This window comes from Schistocerca americana, chromosome 3, assembly GCF_021461395.2.
Source record: "Schistocerca americana isolate TAMUIC-IGC-003095 chromosome 3, iqSchAmer2.1, whole genome shotgun sequence".
NCBI lineage: Eukaryota > Metazoa > Arthropoda > Insecta > Orthoptera > Acrididae > Schistocerca > Schistocerca americana.
This window is the reverse complement of record NC_060121.1, coordinates 659,934,787-659,956,163: the sequence shown is the minus strand read 5'-3', so window position 1 is coordinate 659,956,163 and position 21,377 is coordinate 659,934,787. Positions and strand designations below refer to the sequence as shown.

The 21,377-nt window shown below is 40.4% G+C and overlaps 1 protein-coding gene across 1 annotated transcript in view; it reads left to right on the top strand.

Annotated features, from left to right (window-relative positions):
* Positions 1-21,377, top strand: part of LOC124606551 (gem-associated protein 5) — a 344,051-nt gene that overhangs the window by 129,141 nt on the left and 193,533 nt on the right. The window contains exon 9 of the mRNA XM_047138535.1: positions 1,662-1,751. Within this exon, the coding sequence (XP_046994491.1) occupies positions 1,662-1,751 (90 nt within the window). The remainder of the gene's footprint in view (positions 1-1,661; positions 1,752-21,377) is intronic.

Here is a 21,377-nt window from a genome sequence, read left to right as displayed (position 1 = left end):
AACTATTTATCGTCCATGTTTCACTTCCACACATGGCTACACTCCATACAAATACTTTCAGAAACGACTTCCTGACACTTAAATCTATACTCGATGTTAACAAATTTCTCTTCTTCAAAAACGCTTTCTTGCCATTGCCAGTCTACATTTTATATCCTCTCTACTTCGACCTTCATCAGTTATTTTGCTCCCCAAATAGCAAAACTGGTTTACTACTTTAAGTGTCTCATTTCCTAATCTAATTCCCTCAGCATCACCCGAATTAATTCGACTACATTCCATTATCCTCGTTTTGCTTTTGTTGATGTTCGTTTTATATCCTCCTTTCAAGACACTGTCCATTCCGTTCAACTGCTCTTCCAAGTCCTTTGCTGTCTCTGACAGAATTACAATGTCATCAACGAACCTCAAAAGATTTTATTTCTTCCCCGTGGATTTTAATACCTACTCTGAATTTTTCTTTTGTTTCCTTTACTGCTTGCTCAATATACAGATTGAATAACATTGGGGAGAGGCTACAACCCTGTCTTACTCCCTTCCTGACCACTGCTTCCTTTTCATGCCGCTCGACTCTTATAACTGTCATCTGGTTTCTGTAAAAATTGTAAATAGCCTTTCGCTCCCTGTATTTTACCCCTGCCACCTTCAGAAGTAAGTGGACTGATAAAGTAAAGAATGAGTTTGTTCTCTGCAGAATCAGTGAAGAAAGGAACATATGGGAAACACTGACAAGAAGAAAGGATGATAAGTCATGTGTTGAAACATCAGAGAATAACTTCCCTGGTATTAGAGGGAGCTGTAGAGGGTAAAAACTGTAGATGAAGACAGAGATTGGAGTACATCCAACAAATAATTGAGGGCATAGGTTGCAAGTGCTACTCTGATATGAAGAAATTGGCACTTCGTGGTTGGCTGCATCAAACCAGTCAGAAAACTGATGACTTAAGGGGATAAACAAAAGTGATGTCCTTTCAATAGATTGTCATTATGCAATAGGTCCCCTAAAGAGACTCCTACCCTATACTTGTTGATTCTCTTCTGTAGTGTTGCTGCACAGTAAGGGATTCTAACCAGATAGGATTGACAGAGAACATTGAAAAAGTTTAAAGAGGGGTAACACATTTTGTGTTGCTGTGGAATAGGGGAGAGAGAGTCACAGATATGGTACATGAGTTAAGGAGGCAGTCATTAAAACAAAGGTGTTTTTTGTTGTGGTGAGATCTTTTCATGAAATTTTAATCACCAATTTTATCCTCTGAATGTGAAAATATTTTGTTGAAGCCCACCTACATAGGGAGACAACAGGGGAAGTGTGAGCTTGTGTGGAAAGAGTTAAATGTTAATTTTTTCCGTGCACTGTATAAGGTGGAATGGTAGAGAAATTGTCTGAACATGATTTGATGAACATTCTGCAAAGCACTTAGGTGTGAATTGCAGAGTAGTCATGTAGATGTAAATGTGCATTATTGATAAGAATTTTGTGAGTAATCACTGTTAAGATATTTATTCACTGTTCGGGATGTGTGTCAAAAGTGCTTATACACTGACAACTATTACACAGTATGTTTTCGTTAATAACTTTATGCATTCCTAATGTTTTGTGAAGTTCGATTTTGTGTTCAGTTTGCATTGATTCACAAAACAATGGGTAACCTTTCCAGGTTCCTCTGAAGCTGCTGATAAACATTTGCTGCTCTACTCATGTGGCGATGGTGAGGTTGTCATATATGATCCAAAGAAACCAGACGCAGGTTTGAAAATATTTTGTTCATAACTCTTTCTTGTGTGTTGATGTATTAATTTGGTTCTGACCAATGAGGCCATTGTACAGTGTACTGAACGGATTTCAAAGCGTTAATGAAAGAAAGTCTGTGTGTTGCTGCTAATTTCGAATAAATTATTTTTTGTGTATTAGTTGTGTGGAAAATATATCAGTAAAAAGTTCTGTTGATGAACGAAGTAAGTTTACCAATCTAGTATATTGATAATTAAGATCTTGGAGGGAAAAAGCATGTGACCTCACAACTGTTCACATTTGTAATAGGTCCAGGAAAATATTGGGAATGGTGGTTTGCATAGAGTTACTCTTAAAGTAAATTTCATATTACGCAAGCTTTTTGTAATATGAAAAAATGTAGTGTACATGCTGCCACACATAAAAGATCTTTCCAAAACACACCGTTTTTCCTGGTTTCCGTTTCCTAAAATGTCTGGAAGTTCTATGCCAGTATATAAAACCTTTATCAGTCAAGGGACTGATAAGTTTTACAGCTTCGAGATAAAGTATAGTGTCACTTAACACTTTCATCCAGGGTAGACCCACAGTGTATTTTCATCTAGGAGGAAGTGTATTTTCACACAGGAAAAAGAGTATTTGTAACCAAGAAATCCAGGCAAAATCCATGAATGTTTTTTTTCTTTGTTATTTATACACCAATCCATAAGCTGCTGTTAGAAGTTGAACATGACAAATATGGCTGGATTTTGGGTTAGGCTAACCCCAAGTTTCGAGATATTGGCAGAAGAATTATGCCAACAAATGAATGTTACATATGGTTTAACCCCCCCCCCCCCCCCCCCCCTCCTCCCCCTTTTAGACACTTAAGTTGAGAGTTGTTCAGTTCATAGGACAGGTGTTTTTTCCAGTAATATTAAAGTAAGATGTAATAATGAAACACTACCAATGTACTGGCATCTTTTTGCTGCATTTGAAGCAGATATATCATTTGAGAATTTATCCTCTCTGTTCGCACTTAGATATGGAAGTGATTTTTAAGTCAGGGTAGTGAATGAATAATGACACCCTCCTTTTTGATATTACCGATTCTGTGTAGGATGGTTATTTCTGAAAGAAGTGGACATCAAATTAACTTCAGTGAAGATGTAACCAAAAGCAGGCTTCAGTAAAGATATAGAAAAAAGCAGGGATGTTATGAGTACTGATTGTAAGGATCTACAAAAGGAATAAAAAGATGGAGTTTGCAAGCAAGGATATGTTATGAAACTGTGGATGTTATGTACTGTGGATTTAAAAGACTGTTTATAATTATTGCAGTTCACCAGTTTTGTGTGAACACATAAAGACTGAATGTATATGCCTGAAATTGTAATCCTGCATCCATAATTATATAAGATTGTGTACATACCAAGAGTTACGAGATTATTTATTATCTTAGAAAAAGTAAATATTTCATAGAGAGCAAGTAATTAGTTTTGTATAATGTCATTGTGTTTTTATACACATTCATCTCTAGTTATTGGAGTAAGGGCTTTAATAAGCTTGTTATTGATCAGCACAGTACGAACTCCTGTGCATCATCAGTTGTAGAGAATTGTAATCAGTCCAATGTATGGCACATAAGTTTCATTAATATGACTTCTTTTAACATAACCATTTTGCAATTTTGATACAGGTATTGATTCATGGCACATGCTCTTTGTTACTGAAAGCCCTCCTCCCCCCCCCCCCCCCCCTCCCCTATTCTCTCCAAGTGTCAAGTAACAGGGATGTTTTTGTTAATTCAAGATACGTGACTCCAAGATCCAAGAATTGCTCATATTTTGCTCCTGTAGTCTTACAAAATTCTCCCTGGATAAATACTGATGACTGGCATTCTTACAAATACTGTATGAACATATCAGACAGATGATAATGCCTCTCACAAAGTAGAATGGTCATTGGTCATGAAAAACATCACTTGGTACTCTGAGAAAGTCTGGCAGCTGCACTGGTTTATAAGTAGACCAGATGCAGGAAATAATGTCTTTCAAATTGTGGAGAAGTAGTGCCTTGTTAAAAATATCCTTCTATTATTATTAAGCAGTTGATTGTTTTTTTTTAAAGTTGCTTTCCAGTAAACTGTCTTTCAGTGTCCTATCAGCTGAAATGATGTGACATTTTCCTTGGAATTCTTGGACCATTTAACATTGTTGCTAAGAAAACAGTATGTAAAATAAGGGAAAGGCAACCACTCACCTATAGCAGCATGGATACACATGACAGGGAACACTGTTCATATTAACTTCTGAGTTCTTGTTATTTTACTAAAAAAAGTACTACATCCACGCACATAACCACATAGATTGGTTATTGTGTGTGAATGAATGTTTGAACTTTTACATGCCAAACAACAAGAGCTGGAAAGCTAATGTGAATGGTCTTTCTGTGATCCACACCTCAGTCCGCTACAGGTAAGTGGGTTCTTACCCTTATTTTACATATTATTCCATCTAGATCTGTTATTGTTTAAGAAAACACAATAATAATAATAATATTTCTATCATCAGCAATTTTGTTTCTGTTTGTTGGAATAATCAGCAACCAGCACAAAAGAAATTTTATTTCTTCATCTGTTTCAAGCGCCTAGTGCCCTTCTTCAGAAGGCTATACTGAAAAATGTACCATAAATAAGTATAAATTAGATAAGAATATTAAAATTTAATAACAAAAGGTTTAAAAATTTAACAATGAATAAGTGGTAGTTACTTATAATTTTCACATTATTTGTAGGCTTCAAAAGTAAGAGATATGCAGCATATTGCTGTGGCCCTAGAAAATACAACAATAATATTTAATACAATAATGAATCCATTAATGCAAAAAGAGCTCTTATATGCTTAAATGTGGTTCATAGTGTGTGTACAAAAATGATATAAGCAAACGAAACCACAAGTGTAGATATTGTGACATAACTAAAGCTAATCTTCTAATGACAGGTTATACTAAAGTATAATCAAATAAAGAACAAAAACTTTTGCAATTTTAGTTGCCATAAGGCATTAATGAAATTGTAAGTGCAAATACACAATGTAGTAAGCAGTGTATAAAAACCTATGATAAATATAATAAGTTAATACAAACAAGTGGTGCTGTGCATGAGAATTGTGGGAAATAGTCTCAGAAATAGCTCTAGTGGGGTCAGTAGTGCAGTAGCTGGGAAACTGTTGGCAAAAACAAAGTGAAAAGTCCATCGTGCGGCTAGAACCTGTAACTTGGGCACATAGAGAGAGAATTTTCAATCATTAGCTAGTATTAAGTATCAGAAAGTGTTGGCACAATTGTGTACTTCTGCAATAGTGAAACAACTAGTACTGGAATGTATGCAGGTCACAAGTACAATTCACAAAAGAATAGTAATGAGCAGCATTTATAACAATTGTATGGTACCGTAAGTTGTAGAACACATTGCTGAAATGGTGTAGAGATGTCAGTAGTGTGCTACCAGGAAATACTTTCACACAAGCAGTGTGGGAGATGTACTAAGGGGTAAGGAGCAATAACTGGAGTAAATAGAGAAACAGTTCTTAGTCAGTATCCAAAATGAAGGGTCAAAAATTATTGGAGGAGAAAGGAAATGGCATCAATGTACATTTCTGTTACAGTGGAATAACTAGTTCAGAAATATATGCAAGTAGCAGCTAAACACAGTGGTATATTGCCAAGCTACAGTGTGTAATATACTAACAATTTACTGACTGTAAATAGCAAATTTATGATGATCCATGTATAGCCACTTCTGCAAATTACTGAGACTAATGTGGCGATTGCAACCTGCTGACTATGACTTACTGAACATAACTACAAACAAAGTGTTGTAGTAACGTTTGTCACTTACCAAATGACAGTGTTCTACCTATGAGAACTGCTACCACTTATACAAAATGAAATGAAATTTAGTGTGGTGAGGGCCTCCTGGTGGATGGACCTGATCGCCTGGTGAAAGTCTTTTGAGATGACGCCACTTCGGCGACTTGCGCGTCGATGAGGACGAAATGATGATGAAGATGATGCAAACACCCAGTCCCTGAGTGGAGAAAACCTCCAACCCATCCGGGAATCAAACCTGAGCTCCCCAGCATGACAAGCGGATATGCTGTCCACTCAGCTACAGTGGCGGACACCACTTACCTTATCAGGTAGATAACCATTTATTATTGCAGATACTAAGCCATCTGCAACCTACAGGTGCATTTTTGCTACAGATGGTTAGCTCTATATAAACAGTGGCCTATAGAGATACTATTCTTTAAGTTACAGATGCTCTAGTTTATAGTTACAAATAGTGTTGATTGTTAATAAGCACTGTTAGTCATTCAGTGTTAGATAATCAAACCTATTGTACTTATGAGTATCACTAGTTATATTTACTTAATGAAGCCTATTTAGGACTTTGTACACATTTATGAACTAGTTATTCCACTGTAACAGAAGTACACAATGATGCCTACATTTCCTTTTTTGTGTAGTTATTTTCAGCCCTTCATTTTTGCACTGATTAGAAATTGTTTCTCCGTTTACTCCAGTTACTGCTTCTCACCCCTTAGTGCATCTCAGGTGGTGTTTGCGCACTGTATTTCCTGCTGCATGCTATTGGCCCTTCTACACCAGATCAGCAAAGTGTTCTAAAACTTACAGTCCCATACAATTGCTACGAATGCCGCTAGTTACAATTCTTTCATAAATTGTACTTGTAACCTGCATATATTGCAGTACTAGCCATTTCACTATAATCAGTCCATATTTATATATTACAAAAATAAGTGTACAATGTGTGTTCTGCTAAACTCAGAAACAAGCCCTGGTACGATCAAGGGAGTTATATGTTGTGGTAGCCCTTTGTCACCCATTCCCACCCATGAAGAAGGTTCCCATTTTTACCTGAAGGGTGTGCTCTTGAAGATATAAGAGCTGGGAAGTTTTGCCCTCTAGAAATTTCTAGGACATTCCAGAACGTTCATGGGTATTCGAGAACATTCCCAAAACATTTGAGAGCATGCCATAACATTCCAGAACACTCTCGAATGTTGTGGAATGAATAAAAAGTTAATTTGATTTATATTTTAGGCACTGCCCAAATGTAAAAGTAGATATGGATGCAAAAATAGAAGTGGAATGGATGCTTTACGTAAGACTGAATCAGAAGAAACTACACACAGAAGACTACATCCACATTTGATGACATTGGAACAGTGGTAATCCTACCCTCATCATACACATGCACGAATACAGTCAAGGTGCCATGAACTACATACGAACATGCAGACGACCTGACTTCTTGAGAACATTCACATGCAACTCGTGGCCAAAAATCAAAGAACAGCTAAAATACGTGCAAGCCCCCAGGCACTGACACGACATGATAGCTTGAGTTTTCCAACAAAAACAAATTAGATGTATTAAAGTCATCATAAAATACCACATCTTTTGAACTGTTAGATGCTGGATGTACACAATCAAATGGCAAAAATTAGGATTACCTCACTCACACAATCTCACATGACTACATGATAGAATTCATCCCACCCACCTTGACAAAATCATCCGAGCTGAATTCCCCAATCCACAAGAAAATACAGAACTGTACGACATAGTTGTGAAAAAGGTGTTTCCTGGAGCATGCGAGCCATTACAACCCAATTCGCCATGTTTGAGTGATTGAAAATGTAGGGGAAAAAAAAGTAACCAGAGCCATACGTGGATGACACACAAACCGGAGTTGATGGCTGCGTCAAGTACAGAAAACGACAACCCAAAAACAGTGGCTTCACAGCAAAAATATGAATATGAAGCAGTGACAAACTGGAAACAAATAATCAATGGATATTACCATATAACACACTACTTTCTAAAATGTTCCAAGCACACGTAAAACTAGAATATTGGAATTCAGTGAAATCTATCAAATATGTCTGTAAGTATGTGAACAAAGGCAGTGGCAAGGTTGTATTTCAAATCGCCAAAGACTGCGAACAACAAAAAAAGAAACAATGAGTTCCTCATGTACCAAACGGGAAGATACATTAACAGTAATGAAGCAGCATGTCACATTTTTAGTTTTCCCTTATAAGAATGCGAACCAGCTATGCAATATCTAGCTGTACATTTGGAGAATGGATAGAGAGTTTAGTTTCTCAAAAGACACAGCCAGAAAAATTGCAAGCAAATCACCTCGGACTACAACATCAACAGCTTTCTACCAACTGTGCCAAATGGATCTATTCACGAAAACATGACTACATGTCGACATCCTTACAAATTATATGTGGAACACAACAAGGGAAAAATCTTTTGACGACAAAAACAAGGAACTCCAGTAGGAGATCATCCAGGAATCATGAAAACTGGTGGCATTAGGCCAAGTATACATCATACATCTGAACAATGCTGAATGTTTCCATCTTTGGATGTTGCTACACGAAACATGGGGACCAACAAGTTTAACAAATCTCAAGACCATTGACAGTTACCTATGACAGATGTACAGAGAGAAGCATGCCACTTAAGACTAATGGATAACAACAACCACTAGGAATTCACACTACAAGAAGCCTCACTCACAGCCTCAGCTGAATGAGTGAAAGACTTAATTTGCCATGATTCTAATAACATGTAATCCATCAAATTCAAAACAACAGCTGTGGAACTCCTTTAAAGAGAGTTTGAGTGATGACATGCTGTACCAAGTTCGACAACCTCACCATGAACTGACCATCAAATTAAACGACAACATCTTCATTGGAACACTCATTTGCCTAGAATATGAATGTTTAGCAATAAGCAACCAGACCTTAGTAAAACTTCAGTTGCAAGCATCCTGAAAAAATGCTGTCAGTGCTAAAATTCAAAATTAGGAAGGAAAAAGCTACAACATTAATGAACTACTTCAATACATTGCTCACAACAAAATCACTACTCAATGACAATCAGTAAGAAATTTACAATGTTATCATGGGCCAGATCAACAATACTGGCAGAATTATTTATTTGGACGCACCAGGCAGCACCGGAAAAATGTTTCTAATAAATCTATTGCTGGCAGAAATACGTGCTAAACAACACATTGCTCTTGCACTCGTATCATCTGGCATTTGCAGCCACACTTATGGAAGACCAATGAACTGCTCAGTCTGCCCTACAACTACCATTGAATATAGCTGAAGAACAGTTCCCGGTATGTAAAATCTCAAGAGCATCTGGACAGAATGAACATCTAAAGCAATCTAAAATTATCTTCTGGGGCGAATGCACAATGGCACATAAAAAGTATCAGAAGCCAGGAACAGAAGATTACAAGACTTGCAAGGAATCTCTGAAGTGATGGGAAGAAGATTTCCTACAAAAATTTCCGATTATCCTTGAGTCAACACCGCTGACCCTGCATGTCCAGGGTTAGAATAGGCCCAAGGTATTCCTGTCTGTCATAAGAGGCAACTAAAAGGAGTCACACATGTTTCGACCTTTATGTGATGGTCCCCTGTTGGCTTTGATCTCCATTGTTCAAAATTTTCCCGAAGAGTAAGCCAATTGGGGAAGAGCGCCTTACATGGGGCATAGTGTCCATCATGCGTTGAGACCTCTCGCATCCTTCATTGACGTAGATCTGCACTTCCGCTCATTCTCCAGCTCTTGGTTGAGGTTACCCTCCTGGGTGCGTTTTCCTCCATCTTCTGTGCAGTATCGCTTTCTGCATTGTCAACGATAATGGACTCCTTAGCTCGTTTGCACCTGATATCCATCTTGGTAGCAGTCCGTGGGTGTAGCCCCCTGACCACATAGGGATCGCTCTGCTGATGCCTGCGCCATTAACTCCCCACATATACATATGCCAAGGAGTAGATGCCCGTCACCCTGGGGCATCAGGACTCCCAGCAATGGCCATCCTGCCAGATGGCCTTTGCTGCCACTGGGTGTCACCCGTGGGGACGGCCCCTGATTGGAGTAGGTGGCATCAGAGCGGATGACATGCCATGAAGTGTACTATGTCATCTCTTGCTGGTGGTCAAACACCAGCAGTCTCTAAGTGGTCAAGGTCTAACTTCAATGCTAAGAAATACGACCCCAAATAGTCGTTGAGCAGGTCACAACAACAATCGTTTATGTGGAAGAATACACGATCCCTCGTTCTTTATGGTGCCCTCAGTGAAAGACAGTCCCTTGGTGGTTGCCAGAAGTCGGTGAGGCAATTAAAGAGCATCGGTGAGCTCTACAGTGACATAAGTAGCACCCTTCCCTAGGATACCTAATAGCCTTTAAGCGGCTCCGTGCCCGCATTTGCCAGCTTATAAAAAGATGGAAACAGGAATGTAGGGAGAGATACGTGTCAACCATTGGGTTCCATACATCACCTTCCCAAGCCTCCCTTGAACTGGGGTTCTGGGCAGCTTTTCTGAACTCTCCCCATTTCCTAAATCTCACCAGTCCTCGCACCCTCAAATGGCAGATGAAAAGGATAGTCCTCTCGTTCATTGCATGCCACAGTGAACCCCATAATGCCCCATTTACAGAGTGGGAGCTCCTCAGTGCCCTTGCACATTGCCCCGACACAGCTCCTGTGTCAGATCAGATGTACAGTGAAATGATTAAACATCTCTCATCTGACTACAAGTGAAATCTCCTCATCACCTTCAACCTGATCTGGTGCAATGGCATCTTTCCATTGCAATGGCGGGAGAGCACAATCGTTCCGGTGCTCAAACCCGGTAAAAACCCACTTGATGTGGATAGCTACCAGCCCACTCGGTCGTCTTGTCACAACGTTTCAATGAGTTTCTTACCCATCATCTTCCACCACTCGGCTGATAACCCAAGAAGAATTCATCAGTGGAATACGCCAATAAAGACTGCAATTGCATATGTTAACAAGCAGTTTGGCACAAAATCACCTGCTGCCCCTGCATGTTTAATGACTGTTCGTTCGGCAGTAACTCAAGTTTCATTTATGCACACTATATTTTCGAATATCTCATCCATCAGAAATCTGCACCATCGTGCAACCACATCTGTCCTTTCCGTTAATATTTTGTATCCACTAAACACTGAATAACTAAAACCTATGTCATTGAGCACTGTATGCAATGAAAATTTACTTCCTTTAAAAAAAATTTGTGTTTCTGAAGTGAAACAAGTAATTTAGATAAAGTGGGATGTTTCCTTCTCTTATAATAACTATATGTATGATGACAAATAGTGTCTTTCTGAAAATAGACCTTGTGTGTTTCTACCCTGGTGTGTGCAGCCTTGTTGTGGCACTTGCATCACAACCTGTACTGTACTACTCTTTACCTATCATTACAACAGTGTTCTTGCTTATTTTCAATGCTTTTGCAGTCCTCTTAATGACCTGAGCATCAGGAAATAGGGCACACCTTTTTTCCTTTTCTTTCTCAAACTAGTCCCTCATCAAGCACACGAATTTGCAGGCCTGGGTGTGTAGCATATTTTTCTTCCTCCATTTCATTTTAGATGTTGAGCTGGCACCACTCGTCGCATTTGGCATTGTTTAAAACAAAACATAAACAAATAAACACTAAAAACAACAAAAATGAAATAAACAACGAACTGGAACTAGACAAAACAACAAAATGACAACACTGGTTGCACATGAGGCACTCACTGGTACGTTTTAGACACATGCGCATCAGGTTTGCAGAGCAGCAAATGTCTCTCCTGCTGCCTGGTCAAGTGCAGTCCTTCATCAGTTAGTTACCTGCAGTTGCTGGCCAACAGAGCGACGCTACTGAGCTGTCAATACCAAAGACTTGTCTCTAAGACTGTAACTTATTTTATTTATCATTAGGTTTTTATGTAGTACTTATTACACTGCTTATGCTCACCTACATTTACATTTTCATTGATGTCTTTTAGCAACCACAGTTGCTTAAGTTTTTGTTCCATTAATTTGTCATACTTTTATTCCCATCCTAACACTAGCCTCAAGATATGCATGTCATTAGCTGATTTGCTCCAGTTCTGGCATGTTGTCTGCATGTGTTGTTTGGTTTCCTTATACTATTTTAGGGATAAATTCTAGTGTCCGATTCCACTCGTCAGATTTGAGCAAAGACATCGTATCTAAGGCAAAGGCGATACGTATAAGCAATCTCATAAAACAATGCATCATACTTGTAAACAAATGAATGTAGCATGCGATAAAATTACAATCACGCTTGACGCAGTTATTTACTTAGCTATGAATTATATTGAAATGAATTGAAGATATTGAAAATAAATATGAACAAGAATTAAAAATTAATTTTCCTGTCTGATGAGACTTATTCTCATAATTTATGCTAGTAGAAAAGCACAGAGTATCTTTAAATTGCATCACAGCAAAGCACTTGTTGAAGTCATAGTATTATAAAATAACTAGAATTGACCTTATACATAGGTCAATTTTAATTACCGATTCCAATATTAGTAACTTTTTTGCAATAATTCAGAGAGCAATTAAAAGTGCAAAAATCTTATTACCCTCCATTTTAGTGCAGACACTTGCTGAAAAAAACAATCCGATTAATGAACCATCGAATAGTTGGAATCGATAACTAGATTTGACCCATATAGAAGGTCAGTCCTAGCTACCAATTCCAAATACTCAATGGTTCATAATTTTGGACATTTTTGCAGTAAATTTATGGGCTAGGTTTCTGTAGGAATTCTAGATTACTTATTGATCTCAGAACTACTACAAAAAAGTAACAAATATTGTAGGTACGGATTCCAGACTTTCTCTTTCTCATGGCAGTGAGTAGAGGAATACGGAATGTAGAAATCCTGTAACACTTTAGTGCACACACTAGTTGTTAAAACAGCCTAAATAACAAATCGTAGAATTAAACTATATAGGTCAGTTCTAGTTACCATTTCTAATATTATTCATTTTTTCGCTGAAGTTCAGACAGCAATTACAAATGCAGAAATCTTATTACAGTTCAGTACACAATGTACTGTGAAATGGTTGGAATCTGTAACGAGAATTTAAGTATATATCTTTTTTCTAGCTACCAATTCCAATATGTGATAGACCCTGCTTTTTGTGAACTTTCATTACTTGTCTACTAGCCCCGTTAGATTCAATAACGATTAAACATTTTCGCTCTTTCATAATATGATGAGGTCATCATGTAATATACTGTAATGGATTTGCAGGTTCTCTGTGCTTTTCTTACTCACATATTATGATAATTTATTTCAGACATGTATACTCCTTTTTCTGTTTCTTATTTATTTTCGTTACCTTCAGTTCTCTTTGATATAATTTGTGGCAACAGTATCCCATGGCCCATGCTAGCGGATACAGATTGGTTCAACGACCTTCCTATTGTTATTGGATTAAAGTGAATAAATATTTATTCCATGACTTAGAGTTACTCTGTGGCGAATGATGAAAAGCAAGAAAATCGGAATGTGATGGGACTTTCTTACGAGACAGGATAACGAGTGGGTGTGTAGGAAGTGTGTGCAATGAAACAGTCATTTTTAGCCGCCATTTTGTATAATTTGTGTTTTTTGAGATTCACAAGCAATATGTAATGTTAATGTGGAGTTTAGTAATGGCCATCATACAGTCTGTTGCTTTTCAAAGCTAATTGCGCGTATTTAATTTTGATCAAAGAATTCTGGGATGAACTATTATGTACTGCAAGCTTATATAGGACTTTGAACATTTGGTGGTTGATGTTTGCTGTAGAACCTACTTCAATAACACGGTCAAAAGCATAGAGAAAGTTTTCTCTGCTAAAATGAACTCATTTCACTCGCAGACAATCATCAAATGACCAAATGCGAATGGCAGTGTACCAATCCCAGAAGATCCTATAGAAGTTTTCTTTCTCTTACATTTCAGTAATTTTACAGCCAACCATCGGAGTTGGCAGCTGCTTCTCCACCAAGAGAGTAAACTTGTCTGTGTGTACGAAATTAAGTATGTTGTGGGGATTGTCGACGACGCATGGAATATTGCACTTCACAGATATACAGAGACACTACACACACTAGTTTAATAACAATGAGTTTAATATTACCAGCTTAAACATTAATTCGTCTTTTGAGCAGTAAAATACAGTAAAAATGGCTAAAACAAGACAGGACGTACAAGGAGTGAAACATAGACACCGTCAACTATTCGTGTCCAAAAACAAATTAATACATGATCATTCAGGTATATGTATTGATGGTATCTATTGAGATTTGTTGTCATAAATGTGTATTTTATGTTATGTATTTGTACTAATGTTGTGCTTTGTATAATTTCGTGTACGACTGATGGAATCATTCTATGTGGCCCTCAGGGGCTCAGCATTTGTTTGCTGAGTACAGGCTTGGTGACCCCGGGGTTTCTGAACTGGGGCTGGTACGCGTCACCAGTCTCCTGCCACCGTAAGGTCTGGGCATGCTGCAGCGACCACCATGCGGCATGGTGGTGGAACATTGTGTGTCTCAGGGAACGGGGATCTGGGCTTGGCCACCTAGATCGCGAGGATGGAATGAACCTCTATTAAAAAAAAAACCTCAATATCAAGGTATGCTGCACGCTGATGAGATGCATGGCTGTTGAGGTGTAACAGTCATTAATGGGCAACCTCTGGGGAACCTGCCGCACATCAGTTGTATGAGGTGTACTCAGGCACTCAGGGCTCTATCTGAGTGGACCCTTATTTCCCTAGCTGCTCATGCGACTGAGATGGAACCCTCAAAATTTTCTTTTTCTCCTCCCAGTGGGAAGGGTGTACCACCTGGGAGTTCTCACACCTATTCATCCAAAAGCATGAGGGATGCTAATCTTCCTCATAATCATTTTGTTGTCAGTAACGGGGCTCAAGGAGTCATGAATAACAGTGTCTTTGTAGTGATCAAGAGGAAGGAGGAGACATTTGAAAAAGTGTCCCCTTCTATATCCATGAAGGCTTAGAAGGGCTGGCTGGTACCCTAAAGTCTATTAAGTGGTTGTGCAATGGTTTCTTGTTTGTTGAGACTAACTGGGCAAAGCAGGTGGAACTCTTCCAGAAGCCACAGAAATTGAGTGAGTACGACATCATTGTTGAGTTGCATAACTCCCTTTACTCCAGCAAAAGTGTGGTAACCCGCTGTGATATTATGGAAATAGATGTTGCTGAACTCAAACAAGAATGGGCACCACAGGGGATCATAGATGTGGAGCAAAGGACTCACAAGAACAATGGAAATACTGAGAAGGCTGACACTTATATTGTGACCCACAATTCTCCAACGCTACCTGAACACATCATGGCAGGTTTCCTGTGACTTAGGGTTCAGCCCTATGTACCTAACCCTATGTGATGCTTCAAATGCCAGCATTTTGGCCATAGAATGCTGACTTGCAGAGGTGAAGCGACTTGTGGGAAGTGTGGAAAGGCAGCCCATGAAGCTGGGATGGACTGTCCCTCTCCATCAGTCTGTATTAACTGCTCTGGAAGCCACCCAGTCTGGAGCCGAGCCTGCCCTGTTTTGGCAGAGGCATGAAAATTCAGGAAATCAAAGTGACCAAGCGGTTCCCCTACGCAAAAGCCAAAAAGGACTATCAGGCGATGAAACTCCCTGTCTTTGCCACTTCTTGTGCTTTGTTGGTGCACAAACCTGTTACTACGGTTGATGCTTCGACTCAGATGACGTCCATTGTTCCTTTATCTACCTCTGGCACCTGTACTTGCACGTGTACGTGCCAAAGTAAAGTGAAAGACATAGCGATCCAGACAGCTATGATGACAGAGACCAGCAATCCTATCACAGTCCACAGCCCAAAAGCAGTGTGCCCCTCAACGCCAAGTTTCTTAAAAAAAAAAAAAAAAAGGCTCTCACCCACCCCTTTCCCCCCTCATCCTTGCTGGGAAATGGAGCAGGGAAAGGATCCCAACATTTGGGTCAGAAGCTGACCTGGGTGCCATCAGAAGTCATTCTGGCACATCTGACTGATGAAGACATCATGGATTTTGATGCCTCATCACCAGACCCAGTCCAACCTAAAACCCCACCTCACCGTACAAGTGCCTCACCATCCAGTCATAAATAAAGGAGTAAATTAAGACCACATTGATGAAATGGCTCCCATACTTCAATAGAATACAAATGGATACAGTACTCATCTGGCAGAGCTAAGACTCCTTGTACAGGGCAGACCCTTTTGCCTCAGCCTTCAAGAGACTCATTTTAAAGAGACTAACACACCTGTTCTTGGAGGCTATCACCTTTATAGAAAAGACGACCTTACTGGTGACAGGGCAAAAGGTGGGGTTGCAGTGTTAGTAAAGGACACTTTTCATTCCTCACCTATTCCATTGACAACAGCATTACAAGCAGTTGCTGTTCAGATAGTGGCCCATGTTGACATCACAGTGTGCTCTGTGTACTTACCACCCCATGAGCCTCTTGTTAGTGGGGTCCTCACTCATCTTCTTGATGAACTACCTCAACCTTTTCTCCTTTTGGGGGCTTCAATGCACACAGTACACTATGGGGTTCTAACACCACATGCCCCAAGGGTCGGGTACCTGAGGATATGCTACACACAACAGATCTTTTACTGCTGAATATGCGTCAAGCCACACATTTTAGCACTGCAACACGTTTGTCTACAGCCATAGACCTCACCTTGTGCTTGCTTGCTCTTGGGGACACTGCTCAGTGGGCAGTGGACGATGACCTTCATGGTAGTGACCACTTCCCTGTCTGAATCCATCTGCCTGATGGAGCAGATCCTGAAAGAAAGCTACTGAGATGGTTATTCAAGAAAGCTAACTGAATGCTTTACAGGCAGTTAGCTGTTTTCAAGCAAAGTGAATGCATCGAGGACTGGGTGATCACATTACAGCTGTGATTCACCATGCCACTGATGCATCCATCCCAGAGACTGTGAAGTGCCTACTAGACAACCTGTCCCTTGGTGGAATGATGAGTGTCGTTTTGCATCAGGCACAGGAGGGCAGCTATGCGCAGATTCAATTGATGCCCTACAGATGACACTCTTGTGGACTTTAGAATGGTGCATGTAAAGGCAAGGAAAACATTTCCAGAATGAAAATATCCCCCAGGCTATGGCTAAGCCATGTCTCCACAATATCCTTTCTTTCAGGATTACTAGTTCTGCAAGGTTCACAGGAGAGCTTCTGTAAAGTTTGGAAGGTAGGAGACGAGGTACTGGCAGAAGTACAGCTGTGAGGACGGGGCGTGAGTCGTGCTTGGGTAGCTCAGATGGTAGAGCACTTGCCCGTGAAAGGCAAAGGTCTTGAGTTCGAGTCTCACTCTGGTGCACAGTTTTAATCTGCCAGGAAGTTTTGCAAGGAGAATAATTCAGTAGAGTAAGCAGAGCTCTTGGCAAGAGCTCCTGAACCCCATCAGTAGGTCCACACCCACATGTAAAGTATGGGAAGCCATTAGGAGGATCTCAAGGCACAACTCTTGACCGCCAATAGCAGCTGTACAAATACAGGGGTCTCTTGTAACATCGACAAGGGACATAGCTCAGACAATGGCTGAATCATATAAATCCATTACAGCCAATTCCAGCCAGGATCCCACCTTCTGTCAATATCGGGAGGCACAGGAGAAGGCTGATCTTGATTTTCGTTCCACCAACATGAAAGAATACAAACAGCCTTTCTCTCTGTGGGAGCTGGATTCTGCATTGTCAGTTGCTTGTAATACAACCCCTGGACACGACCTGATGACCAACAGCATGTTGCAACAGTTGGACTGGCGGTCGATGGAAGTCCTCCTTCAGCTCTCCAATAAAATTTGGATAACTGGTGACTTTCCCAACTCGTTGTAGGAATCTATTTTAATCACAATTTTAAAACCAGGAAAGGATCAGACGGACCCTGGTAGTTATCATAGTACTAGCCTGATAAGCTGCATAGGAAAGACACTGGAGCATATGGTCAATTGGCACCTAGTGTGGGTTCTGGAAACCAGGTCCCTACTCAGTTGCTCCCAGTGTAGGTTCAGGAGGTACCGTTCCACTCTCGATAACCTAACCCTGCTCAAATCTGCAATTCAACAAGCTTTCCTTCATAACAACACGTTATCAGTGTTTTCTTCGATTTGTAAAAAGGCTATGACACTACCTGGAGGCATAATATTTTGTCGCAGGTCCATCAATGGGGATTCCGTGGACGTCTACCGACCTTCATATGGTCCTTTCTCTCAGACAGATATTTTAGATACAGGGTTGGGAATGCCCTGTCTGACCATTTTAAGCAGGGGAATGGTGTCCCTCATGGGAGTGTTTTAAGTGTGATTGCTTTCACCATTGTGATCAATAGTTTATAACCAGAGTAGTGGTCAGGTTTGTTACTTTAGCCACTATATTTGCCTGTTCCACAGCTATGGTTTCTACATTTCCAGAAATAGCCACCTGGACAGCTGACATATTCGCTTACTCAGCGAACAGTTTCACATGTGTAGCAGACGTGTTGGACTGTTCCGAAGCAAAATTTTCAAAATAAGGCTGTTGAAATATTCACTTCTGTTGCAGATATGTGAGACTGCTCCAAAGCTAAATTTTTAACTGTTGTTGAAATATTCGCTTGTGTAGCAGATATGCGAGACAGTTCCAAAGCTAAATTTTCAACTGCTTGAATAGCAGACATATGAGACCGATCTGCAGCTAAACTAGCTACGGTATTCATCAAAAGTTTCATTTGATTTCAGAGTTTGGCCATAGGATCTTTGGATTATCCTTGGCCAGCATCTGCCGTTTGCCCTGGGTTTTGTTCATCACCACTGGGCTGCAAATTCACTTCCTGTTCCCTCTCCATTTTAAACTGTGATCTGGTTTTAACCATAAGAATTCAGTTGTTCTCTATTTTTTTAATTACTCTACTCTGAACACAATTCAGCTTTGCCCCATGAAAATACACATCAGATTCTATACTCCACAATTTGAACATGTCAAAGAGAGACAGAGAGAGAGAGAGAGAGAGAGAGAGAGAGAGAGAAGCATATATCACTCTGCATATACTAAAGCATACAATAACTAAATCTACAAATATTCCTAACCTAGTCATTATCTGCAAAGGCCAGATTAATGTGTGCAATGAGTTAGCATGCCATTCTTGTGCTTGCCTTTACTGCAGAATAGAACCGCATGAAGTTCATATGTGATGGACCCGCATTATCTTGGCTGCCTGACGTCGGATGTAGGTCGCATAGAATGTTGATGTTGATGATGATGATTTATGGTGGAGGGTGCTAAACAGCTAGGTCATCAGCGCCCTTGCATTAATGTTATATCGAAGAAGATTTTCACAATCCATGGAAGAAGATCAGTAAACTGGAAAACTACTTTGGATCCCACCACAGGAAACATAAAGCAATCCCAAGAAGGTGAGGTTCATAGAAGCTCATAACAAAACCCCAGTGAGACACAGCGGGATAACTAAATAAAATCATGGACAAATAACTGTGGCTGGATGACGACTTAGACATAATTCGTGACACAGCCACTCTGACACATTAAGATATTACACCCACTATTTCAGGAAGAATTCTGGACACCACACAAAATTTTAAGACATGAACAACACTCACCTTGTTATCAGTTAAAATATAGGGAAGATCCTGTGGAAGTTCAACCCTCAGGTCTTAATATAAAACATACTCAGTTAAAAGTTGTCATACTGACAGCTGTGTCCTGCATCTCTGACACACTGAAGGCTCCTCCCGATGCAAGACGAAGCCATGTGTCAATGGACAATGTCCCATTCTAAGCTGAATAAGGGCTACTTCTTCGCACTGTTGTGAGCGGAAGAAGGTGATCCACGGTTGCACTGAAGTCTTGATGGAACGTAGTTTATTGTTCCTCACTTCCAGCCACTGAGACTCCCACCAACATATGGCCTTCCTAGTCACAAATGAAGTGACAGCCTGCAGAGGTACTGAACAGCGGGCAGCAGGAGGAAGGGAGCAAACCTCCTTAGCAGCAGCAGCAGCAGCGAGTGCATTTCCCTGGATGCCTATGTGCACTGGAACCCAGCAAAAAAGGACTGACCTTGTTTTGTCTTTGCAAGAGAAGGAGAGATCCTGCACTTGTTGCGCCATCTGATCTGTTGGGTACATCTGCCCAACAGCAAGGAGGCCACTTTGAGAATCAGAACAGAGGATAAAATTTTGTCGCAATACAGTCTCATATGCTCCACTGCCCTCAGGATAGCAAACAGTTCCACGTAATAAACTGAAAACTCCTCTGGGTGCCCTATCCTGAGGACAATATCGGGGAACACGACCAAACAACTGAAAACATCTCCCTGCTTAGAACCATCTGTGTAGACAGTAATAAAATATGTGTGGCTATGTAAAATTTTATTAAATTTTATTTTAAAAACGTGGTCTGGGGTACAATGCTTCTTGTAAGCAGTCAGTTCTAAAAGCAATCTTGCCCTTGGTAGTAGCCATGGGGAGACCCTACTGCACCCCTGGCTTTGGACCTGAATGCTCCCCACCCGTAATAACTGAAGGCTATCCCTTGCACAGATCCCAAATGGCCGCGTTCCTTGTGGTAGATGATTGAACAGCCGTTCCAGTGGTGGCCGAACAATGTAACTGGATGCTGGCGATGTAGGAATGGACAATGCCCTATATGCTTGGCATACCACGAGAAGAAGACGTCGAATAGACAGCAGAGGCTCACCAGCCTCTGCACACAAACTAACAACAGGGCTACATCTACATCTACATACATACTCCGCAATCCACCATACGGTGCTTGGCGGAGGGTACCTTGTACACAACTAGCATCTTCTCTCCCCGTTCCACTTCCAAACAGAATGAGGGAAAAATGACTGCCTATATGCCTCTGTACAAGCCCTAATCTCACTGATCTTATCTTTGTGGTCTTTCTGCGGCCTTGCTGACCCATAAATCTGGCATCCAAATTCAAACCAGTGTCACACCAACCAAGGCCATATAAAGTTGGAGCAGACACACACTGTCAGCTCCCCAAGACCTATGACTGACACATTTTAGGATGTTTAAGGCCTTGAGACATCTCAGTTTCAGTTCTTTAAGGTGTGGCAACCTATTAGCTTCTGATCAAAGATAAGACCCAGATACTTCACCTTTTCCTTAAAAGTGAGAACGGTGTCCCCCAGTTTTAAAACAGGCAAATGAAACAGACAGCGGGAACGATTAAAATCAACACAAACTGTTTTCTGTAATGAGAATTTAAAACCTGTGGTGCAAGACCATTCCTCCAACTGCCTGATCGTCGGTTGCAATTGCTGAGTATCCGTGGTGAGGCTGGAGGATGCACAGAAGATGGAGAAGTTGTCCACAAACAAGGAACATAGTACTGGACGTCACACAGGAAGTGAATTTGCAGCCCAATGGTGATGAACAAAACCCAGGGCAATCGGCAGATGCTGGCCAAGGATAATCCAATGATCCTGTGGCCGAACTCTTAAATCAAATGAAACTTTTGATGAATACCGTAGCTAGTTTAGCTGCAGATCGGTCTCATATGTCTGCTATTCAAGTGAATATTTCAACAACAGTTGAAAATTTAGCTTTGGAACAGTCTCGCATATCTGCTGCACAAGCAAATATTTCATCAACAGTTGAAAATTTAGCTTCGGAACAGTCCAAC